The 10,348-nt window shown below is 42.2% G+C and overlaps 2 protein-coding genes across 2 annotated transcripts; both read right to left on the reverse strand.

Annotated features, from left to right (window-relative positions):
• Window positions 1-3,687: 3,687 nt before the first annotated feature.
• Window positions 3,688-5,905, reverse strand: gjb10 (gap junction protein beta 10). Its single transcript, XM_089004178.1, has one exon. The coding sequence runs from the start codon at window positions 5,830-5,832 to the stop codon at window positions 5,047-5,049; it is 786 nt and encodes a 261-aa protein (XP_088860304.1). The 5' UTR covers window positions 5,833-5,905; the 3' UTR covers window positions 3,688-5,046.
• A 1,151-nt stretch (window positions 5,906-7,056) lies between these two features.
• Window positions 7,057-9,777, reverse strand: ppie (peptidylprolyl isomerase E (cyclophilin E)). Its single transcript, XM_089004176.1, has 10 exons — window positions 9,721-9,777; window positions 9,315-9,413; window positions 9,179-9,222; window positions 8,920-8,946; window positions 8,738-8,819; window positions 8,551-8,651; window positions 8,355-8,478; window positions 7,813-7,998; window positions 7,553-7,695; window positions 7,057-7,255 (listed from the first exon to the last, which is right to left on the reverse strand). Exons 1-10 carry the CDS (start codon window positions 9,749-9,751, stop codon window positions 7,187-7,189), a joined length of 906 nt encoding a protein of 301 aa, XP_088860302.1. The 5' UTR covers window positions 9,752-9,777; the 3' UTR covers window positions 7,057-7,186.
• Between the last annotated feature and the right edge of the window lie 571 nt (window positions 9,778-10,348).

A 10,348-nucleotide genomic window follows, 5' to 3' on the forward strand; every position in this document is an offset into this window, starting at 1 on the left:
GAAAGGCGTTAACTACTCTACAAAAAGACAAAAATATTACTATTTTGCCAGCAGACAAGGGCAGATGCACAGTGCTGCTCAACACATTGGATTATGAAGACAAAATAAATAGGTTAATCAGTGATTCTAACACGTATGAGCAACTAAAAAGGGACCCTTCCAATAGATACAAGAAAGAAATGATTGACTGTCTCCAAAAGCTAGAGAAAGGAAAACATATAGATAAACAGATGTATTTTAGATTATACCCGGGAGAGGCCACGCCATGTATCTATGGCCTGCCAAAAATACATAAAGAAGGGTTCCCCCTCCGACCCATTGTTTGTAGCATTGACTCCTCTACATACAATGTAGCCAAATATTTAAAAACTATTTTAGCTCCGTTGGTTGGTAACACAGAATACCACGTAGAGAACACCACAGGGTTTGTAGAGAGGATCAAAGACCTCATATTGGAACCTGAGGAAACTTTGGCATCATACGATGTGACTTCTCTCTTTACATCTGTCCCAACCCCAGCAGCAGTCTCAGTGGTGAGGACGAGGCTGCTGGCGGATGTTTCTCTGCATGAAAGAACCAAACTGAAACCGGATCACATCTGCCAATTATTAGAAATCTGCCTTAATACTACGTATTTTCAATTTCGGGAAAAATTTTATAAACAAATCCATGGTTGTGCTATGGGCTCACCAGTTTCACCCATAGTGGCTAATCTTTACATGGAAGAGATGGAGAAACAGGCCCTCACATCCTTCCCAGGGACAAAACCTAGACACTGGTTTAGATATGTGGACGATACTTTTGTCATAATTAAGAAACAAGAAATTCAATCCTTCACAGATCATCTCAACTCTGTAGACTTCAACATTAAATTTACTCGTGAGGACATTCAAGAGAACCAACTAGCCTTCTTGGATTGTAAAGTAATTATAAAAGAGGACAGAGCGCTAAAAACAGAAGTCTTTAGGAAGGCTACGCACACTGACCAATACTTACTTTTTGACTCTAACCACCCTTTACAACATAAACTAGGAGTTATCAGAACCCTCCAGCATAGGGCTAAACTAATACCAACTAGCACTGAAGGTAGAGAAAAGGAGTCAAAACATATCAGGAGAGCACTCACTAACTGTGGGTACCCTCAGTGGTCATTCAACAAATGTCAGAAAGAAAGAATAGCGAACGAAACCAATAATTCTCAAGATTCTAAAAGGAGAGGAGTAGCAGTACCGTACATTGCAGGAGTTTCTGAAAAATTACAAAGAGTCCTTTGGCAACATAAAATTCCTACTTATTTCAAACCGATAAACACGTTAAGGCAAAAATTAGTGCATCCAAAAGATAGGCTACCAAATGAAAAACAAAGTAATGTAGTTTATTCCATACATTGTAAGAATGAAAATTGTAAAGAGCAGTACATTGGGGAGACTCAACAAATTCTCAAAAAAAAAGACTTTATCAACATCGCAGGGATAATACTAGTGGGCCTCAATCGGCAGTACATTTGCACCTAAAAGCTAGCAACCACTCATTTGACGACAATGAGGTTAAAATCTTAGCGAAAGAACATAGATGGTTTGAAAGGGGGGTGAAAGAGGCGATTCTTATAAAACAACAAAATCCTTCATTAAACCGGTCTGGTGGTGTGAGGTTCAATTTGGATCGTTCATACAATAGCCTGCTCAGGCAAAACAGGTTAGGCAACTTTCGCAATGCTGATGAGGGTCGTTATGCTGATGAGGTGATACTGGGGGGAGTGGGTGTAATAGGCCAATCGTTAGTCAGGAATGTAGGAACAATCAGTGGGGCCACAGGGGGGGGGTCCCGCGCCCCCCCCCAACCTGAGAGTAGGGACCTATCATAGCTGTGTCCGGCGCCACCAGGTCTGGACATTAGGGATATATAAATGGGGCCGATACGACCAGTCAGACTTTAGTTCGCTGACGAAGCCTCTTGGATAGGAGGCGAAACGTCCGAAACCTTCACTTTTGTACAGATGACGGCTGAAGAAACCTTCTCATCGATGGACCACTCCTGTACGACTGAGAGCTTACACAGACGTAATAATGTACAGCATTTCATTTCTAAGTCCCCAACACGACGCCCCAAAATTCATTCTGTATAACCTAATGGAAAATTAAGCATTTTCCCACAGCACAAGTTTCAACAATCCTCAAGGACACAAATGAAATTTCAGAGGAAGTTGGCTATTTTCGATTGAAACAGTCATTGACTGGAACCTCTCTGACGTGGTGCCTAATTTTTGTGAAACCTTTCAAGTTCAACTTGTAAGTCTCGAAAGGAAAAAAATTCATAGCGCTTCCATTGTCCAAATATTTTTGAACTGTGAAGGGAGGGATAAACAAACAAAATCAAGCAAGTGTTGTCTTGCCTGTGTCGATTGTGAGCTACCCATGTCATTAATTAATTTAGCAAGCAGGTCAACACGTGTAGACTGGTGTTTGTTTTAATCTGAGAGGTTTATTATAATATTCCAGTATTAATGTCATCAAAAAAATAGAATAAAATAAATAAATACTTGACCCTTGCCAGCAAGGATTGTTTCAGAGACAAGCACTTACAACCAAGGCCATAAATTCAAGGATGAGGGAGTCCTTTCCATCTGCTAACTCACAATGTTTCAATACGGAAACTGGCACAATGTCACCAGGAAGCCTTAATGAGCACAGCAACAACGAAAATATTTTTTGACATCCCTCTCCCACCTCCGAGAAAATACGGCACACACTTCCTGTACTCATATAAAACATTGAGGCTTTGTATATGGGTTTGTTCAATGGGTTGAAAAGTTTCAGGGAAAGTAAACAATGTGGGTGCTGTCAGTGAAATGAGGAATTTTGAAATATCAAACAGCAATTTCTCAGTGGTCTAACAGCTGAGAGCTAAAAGTCACAGAAGATCACCAGATTTCTAAAATCACTTGTGATATTTGTGCGCACCTGATGTGAATAGAATACACTCACGTGAGTTTTAAAAAATGAATACATAAGCTCGAAAGTGTGGGAAGGGTGAAACACTTGTTTTTTTGGCTACAATTGAAGAACTGGTCCAGTCAGTTTGTTGGGACACACCTGGAGGAATGCATTGATTAACTCAACATCATCCTGCGTGTTTCGACAAGAGCAACCCACACAACAACGTCACAACACTGGGCTGAGGAGACAGGAAATAATGACAGAATGGAAAAGACAAGATGAGCATCAGAAGACAAATAGTCTTAAAATTCCCTTGATTATTAACACATTCGAGAGCCACATAGCTATTTCTTGGGGAGGGGTAAATAAGTACTGGAGTCAGCTTGTACAGTATTTTGACATGAAGAGGACACACATCAAGTATCGAGCAAACACAAGATCTCCATAGTGCTCCATGTTCAAATCCGCATAGGGAGTCAAATGTGAGCATTTTTGATGCTGTAAGATTTACTTTTGCACTTAGCCTAGACAAACTTCACAGGGCAAATCACAAAGATCTACTGACGGACAGCACGGGCGAAGAATTCCTTTACTGGGTGGGCCTGCGCGTCATCAGGGATGACTCAAACCAAAGAGCACAAGCCCCACCCCCCCCCCTTCTCACAGTACCAATGAAGCTAAATAATGAAAGTGTTGCAACATGGCCAACAAAAATAAAACATAAAAGAATTAAACAAAGCACAAGAAGAAGTGGAAAACAAGTCAGTTTAATGCAAACGTACATCCAGAACATCTTAACAGTGTAAAAACAACCAACTTGAATCTTTCATACTCCAGTGGTGATAAATTACATGCACAGTGTAAAACAATGGAAGCAAATGGACACACGCTGATATAAACACACGCATTGAAGACAAAAGTATGAGGACGTGATCATACTGGAAGTAAAAAGTGGAATTCAAATGTTACAGATTCCACTTTTGGGGAAATGCTGAGATACAGCAAGAACTATGCTTTGGCACATAGGCTCGATGTGATGGTGGTTACTGTCGTGGTTTTACTGAACATTCAATTCAGTGATCGCGAGGAAGCGATTTTGAGTCATCAAAACTGAGTGCCTTACTTGTGTGCAAACAGCATTTGATTAAGTCTCAACTCTTTACACGAGTACACTAAATCAGCTTTGCAAAGTTGAGTACAACAAAAATGGCATAGAAACAGGACTTCAAAACATTCGAAGACTCTTCCCCAGCAGACTGGGAGAGACGCTGGTTACACACGTAGCATAAACATAATAGACGTAAACAAGCATTTATGCTCACATTCACAACAATGGCCATTAGTGTCAAACGTGTTTTGGGAATTTGGGAAGAAGCTGACTAAGACGCACGAGAAAAAAAAAACAGGAAAAATGAGATTCAAATCCCAAACGTCACAACTATTCATCCACTGTTCTGCCCATTCACCTGAATGTTAGCTGACTGTTCATTTTCCCCTGAGCCGATCTAGAAAATGTCATCCCCGTTTCAGAGCTTTCAACTTCTCCTAAAAACATGTGTTTTTCATTAGCTCCCACGATGTTTGAAGAACATAACATATTAATTGAGAAAAATGTCATTTCACAGGGTCTAAAAGGGTCTGCCCAGTGTGTAATTAACTGGATTGAGATGAGAGCATAGTTTTGTTTATGCAATATATATGCGATTTGAAAAGACTGTATACTTTGAGCGAAAACATTTGGAGGTTTGGCACTGCTCAAAGAGGAAAATCTGACACAGGAACCATGTGTGTGTGTGTGTGTGTGTGCGGGTGTGTGTGTGTGTGTGTGTGTGTGTGTGTGTGTGTGTGTGTGTGTGTGTGTGTGTGTGTGTGTGTGTGTGTGTGTGTGTGTGTGTGTGTGTGTGTGTGTGTGTGTGTGTGTGTGTGTGTGTGTGTGTGTCTGTGGGAGACCACACTCTCCAAGTCACAGAATGACTCATATACTGGTCCAAAAGCCCTTTTCAAACAAAAGTTACTCTCTAGCTTTGTCTCTCAAAATGGTCTCACATCATTTAAAAAGTGCCTGCCTTGTCAAGTCTTTACCTGGAAAATATACACATCAAACAAAATTTCAAGATATGGCCACGCTATACGCTGGAGCAGGTGTGATCGGTGTGTTCTTTTTGGGCATCTTGAGAGCGTTTGATTCCATCAAGTTACTTCCACTGGTGGTCATAATGTGGTGAGGGTGATGATGGACACCGCAGAAGAGCTCTCGGCAGCGTTTGCCCACCAAGTAGACAATCTCCAAAACAGAGAGAAGGATGCAGGCCAGGCTGGTGACCACCATGAAGATTGTGAAGATCCGTTTCTCAGTGGGCCGGGCGATGAAGCAGTCCACCTTGTTGGGACACGGCTTCTGTTCGCACTTGATGAGCGAGGGGAAGTCGTAGCCCTCGTAGATGTGGTAAAGGAGGTAGACAAAGGTGGTGTCCACGCCGACTTTAAAGACCAGAGTCATGACATAGGTCCACCACAGGCCGCCGCGCTTCTTGCCCGTATTCTGGTAGAGGCGCTGGCAGTGTTCGCCGTACTTAAGGCGGTTCTTGCGCTCGCGGTCCTCCCGGTAGGCCACATGCATCACCACCAGGAACGAGGGGCAGGTGACGAAGATGAGCTGCAGGGCCCACAGCCTCACGTGGGACACGGGGAAGAAGTGGTCATAGCAGACATTGTGACAACCTGGCTGAGCGGTGTTGCATTTGAAATCCTTCTGCTCATCACCCCAAACCTTTTCGGCCGCCACCACAAACACGAGCACCCTGAAGACAAACACGATGGACAGCCACACTCGCCCAAAAGCAGTGGAGTACTTGTTCACCCCGCTCAGGAGGCCCTGGAGGAAGCCCCAGTTCATGGTGAATCACTTTCGTTGCTTCTTTCTTCCTGTTGATCCTAAGTGGAAAATCATAGGATGAGCGAACGCAGGTCCCAGGTCATCTGTTAGTGGGGTACGATTATGAAAGCCACATTTTCACATGTTGTGTTCATGTCTGTTAATATTATTGCTGTACATTTCTACTTCAGGGTGTCCATGTCAATAAGGGGAGTACAGTTGAAAAAGATCCGCAAAATTGTGATCTTCTGTAACAACCATTTATTTTCAGTTATTTATTTATTATTGAAACAAAGTTTAACATGGGCGAAAATAACAGGATTATCGGGAGCTGATTGAAACGTTGGTTGAATAGTTCACGAGTGGAAACACTTTCGTGTACTTCTATGTACTTCTATGGCAAATCAGTAAAGTTGCGTTCATCAACAGTTCGATACATTGGAATGCGTTCTATGAACTAGTTCGGTACGTTTGAAGGCAAGCCAAATCTTAAACAAATTACCTGCCTTCAAACTTCCGCACTTGCTGAAGGCGTTTAACAGAAACGACAGAAAGTACCACAAAACCCAAATCGACCTGGTTTTAAGATCTTATTTGAGTAGGCTACTTACAGGCAGCGCGGAGGAGCGGAAATCGGATGAAGCTTGCCGACGGGGCAATCTGAGCAGTTGTCCACAGGACCGACGAGGAGGGTGGAGCTGTTCCTCTGCCATGTCCTTGCAAAATGCAACTTGCCTGCCCAGGTGTGGCAAAGCCATTCCACCACTGTTAGTCGGAGCGACGAGATGCGTCTGCTTTTCTCTTTTTATACTTAACTACACTTATGTCTGCACTATTGCAGCAGTGCGCAAAATGGAGGTCGGTGTGTTGACCGGGGCAATATGTTTCGGGGGGTTTCCAGCAAAGATCGCTCTCAACATTTTATTTAAGTATTTATTCAGAGCATTATAATAACTTTCACACACTTGGTTGTGGAATAAATGTCGAATTTCGGAGTAAATAAAATCAAAAATAGACCGGCCCCGCTCTCAATCAACAAATAAAAACGCACAAATAGATGCGGTCATTTTACCTCATGCATTCCAAATCGCTAGTAGATGCTTTTGAGTAGACAATTGCAATGCATTGGCACCACTTAGTGGGGAAAGTTGGTGCACAGTATTTTTTTCCTAACGCTGGAACGAGATGGATGGGTGGATGGACGGACGGACAAAGATCGCAGATAGACGAAGATGTACAACTGGGTTTGACTGTTTCAGTTTGTTTATTAAAAAACAGTTTGAAATATTTACATTGCAAAAGATGTGGACTCAAGGTGTAAAGGATGGCACCTATCTCATACAAAGTCAAACAAGCACATAAAGTTCGGTTTCTTTTACACACATTCTCCACAGTCTGAGATGATGACTTTCTGCTTTGACTTGCCGTCCTTTGTTCCTTGAGCCTGCACAACAAAAATAATTGTAGTCAACCAAGAATGTATTTGGAATTGTGATTGCTGTTTTAGAACATGGCAGCACAAATAAAACACCTATGTCAACTGTACTAGTGTTTCGTATTTTCCCATTATATCACATTTTTGTGTTTCATCTAAATGTGTTGAAGATTAAAATTTACTGAAAGCTTTTCATCCCACTGCCAGTATAACAGGATGTGTACCAGTATGTGCTTTGCCATCCCTGTGTGTCTGTCCAGCATCACAAAGTGAAATAAATGCAAGCTGTTGTCATCTGGCCCTAACCTCCATTTCACGAAGCACGTCCATTCCCTCCACCAGCTCTCCAAACACCACATGTTTGCCATCCAGCCAGTCCGTTTTGTCAGTGGTGATGAAGAACTGGGAGCCATTGGTGTTGGTACCAGAGTTAGCCATAGATAGCTGCCCTGTGTTTACCAGAGACAAAGTGAAGCCAAATGTGCCAATGAACAGAAATCATGTCACTTCAAGTGTACTGTATAATAATAATAATGAGCCAACACATTATAAGGGGATCCCCTCACCTGGAGCAGTGTGTTTGAGGACAAAGTTTTCATCATCGAACTTCCGGCCATATATGGACTTGCCACCCGTGCCATTATGATTGGTGAAGTCACCTCCTTGACACATGAACTGCGGAATGATGCGATGAAAGCTGCTGCCTTTGTAGCCAAATCCTTTTTCATGAGTGCATAAGCAACGGAAATTTTCTGAAAAACAAATTAAGTCTATGTCAATTTGCATCCATGACACAGCATTTCAATTCATGAATGTGCTCACGGAACACAACATCCAAGGCAACAATGTTATTTCTAAGGTCATGAACCGAAGGTTGGACGGTTTCTAATGTCAGCACTCATTTTCAGAATAAAAAAAAAACATCTACAGTCACACAAACATTAGTTGAAGCATGAAAGATGTGACACAATATTTCAGTGCATTGATGAACCTGAAAACTGTCTGTAGCGTTTAAGAGTTTGTTATTTTACTTTTTCTTAGAGAGGACACAAAGTGTGTCCCGGAAGGAATATTATCTACTGCGCTGAAAGCCCAGCAACATACAGACCCGCTGTCATGGGAACAATGTCGGCCCGAAGGAGGAAGCGAAGTCTTCCTGCAGGTTTGTTGCCGATCTTGATGTCCATGTAGACCTGCGGATTAATTCTGCCCTTTTTAGCAGGGGGTTCAGCCTGCAGAGACAAATGATAAGAGGCTTCCAATCTGATGTTGCGCAATTCCACACAGTAAAGTGTGAACTAAACCTCTTGGGCAGCACTTTTGACTGCTTCCCCTGCCGCTTCCACCTCAGCATCTTCGATAGTCTTGCCCGAGAACTTCTTTAGCCAGTCGTCATCCGACCACACTAAAGAAAGAGAAAAGAGAAGATCAGAATTAAGTGACTAGAGCTTCATTTCAAGAAAATAAACCTGTCAATTATTATGTACTCGCCTGGTCGAGAGGATCCTTCTTTGATTCTCATTGGCTTGGCAATATTGACACGCACAGTCCGACCGAAAAGCTCAGATTCATTCTGAAACACGTATGATAACAAAATATTAATTAATGTAACATGGTGACCTATGTTTCAACACAACGCTTACTGTAAATGTCTGCAACAATGCAATGCTCACCATGTTATCAATAGCTGCAGCAGCATCCTGCATAACACAATCAGGTGGGACACACACATTATATTATGATTATAATGAATGTTAACTAAGAACTACAAAGCATGTATAATCTGTTAAAATATAAGTGAACTAGATTAAGTTACAATGTCTTTGTGGATAGTAAAATGCTTCAGATCACACATCAAAATGCACTTTCACGTTTTTAAGACGACTGTATTCAGAGTGCACAATTTGTAGACGAGTGCAATTTCAGACATACCTCTGCCAGCTCAAACTCAACAAATGCAAATCCCCTGTGCTTTTCTGAAAATAGAGCAAAGTGTTCGTGACCATGTATGCAATAAACTATTGACTGGAACCAGACATAATCACGACTGAATGGTTATTAACTGTACCTGTCTCATAGTCTAGTGGTATTTGGATATCTGTGATGTCTCCAAAGGGAATAAAAGCAGCTTGCAACACTTTCTCGTCCACTTCCTCTGCTAACCCACCTAAAACAAAGACGCAGCAAAATATTTACCAAACTAAATTAACGCCAGTGTCCTGTTGAATTCGGTTAATTTCAAAATAATAATTTGTCAGTGACCTAAGAAATGTCCATCTCAAACAAAACGAAAAGATCCCGACACTTAACGCAGGTTGATGCCAGTAGCTGAAATATTCAATTTTATCGAATCGCGTAACCCGCTTCCGTAATATGCACATAGGGTTTACACTTTTTGTTGCGTTGATTTCAATTGTGAAGTCGTCTGAATAGGTTTGTTTACAAAACCATGTCGCCGACATGAAACAACTCACCAACATACAAAACTCGTTTGCTTGCCGCCATATTGGAGAGTATCTTTCAACTTTGACCCCCGCTCTGATTGGTGGAATAAAACTAAAACACGCCCCACTTCAGACAGGATTTCTGAAATCACACCCAAAAAAAATACGAACGACACGAAAGTGCAAGTGCGCCACGTGCCGGCCGCATCAAGCAATCTTCTCTTGTCGACAATACTGTCAATTTTTTATTTTATTTTATTTATTTTTTTATTTTTGGGGGGGGGACAGGGACAGGAGTGTTGCTACTAGCACTATGGCACTAATTTCCCTCGGAAGGTAGAATGGCTGGCATTTAATAACCATAAACTCCACCAGTGGTGAGCTTCTTCTTTTCATTTAGGCTTTTCCCTGCAGGGGTCGCCACAGCGAACCAGTGTCCTCCATCTAACCCGGTTTTGTGCATCCTCTTCTCTCACGCCAGCTTCCTACCTTCATGTCCTCTTTGACAGTGGTGAGCAATGCTTGCAAACCACAACAGCGTCAGGCAACATGCATCACAGATGTAAACAAATAGTACCCCACCGCGAGTCTTCTCCACCTCAACAAGCCCTCTGTCTGCCTGGTAGCATGTTAGCCAGGCTAGCTGAACACCAGAGTT

The sequence above is a fragment of the Hippocampus bargibanti genome, linkage group LG09 (genome assembly GCF_051943395.1).
Source record: "Hippocampus bargibanti isolate YZ-2025 linkage group LG09, ASM5194339v1, whole genome shotgun sequence".
NCBI lineage: Eukaryota > Metazoa > Chordata > Actinopteri > Syngnathiformes > Syngnathidae > Hippocampus > Hippocampus bargibanti.

What these genes read in the sequence shown, in the direction of transcription:
- gjb10 (XM_089004178.1), bottom strand. Translation starts at nt 5,832, where the DNA reads ATGAACTGGGGCTTCCTCCAGGGCCTCCTGAGCGGGGTGAACAAGTAC.
- ppie (XM_089004176.1), bottom strand. Translation starts at nt 9,751, where the DNA reads ATGGCGGCAAGCAAACGAGTTTTGTATGTTG. An exon ending in ACCACTAGACTATGAGACAG is followed by an intron (nt 9,223 to 9,314) that starts GTACAGTTAATA and finishes CTCTATTTTCAG; the next exon opens with AAAAGCACAGGGGATTTGCA. An exon ending in TTGAGTTTGAGCTGGCAGAG is followed by an intron (nt 8,947 to 9,178) that starts GTATGTCTGAAA and finishes TGTGTTATGCAG; the next exon opens with GATGCTGCTGCAGCTATTGA.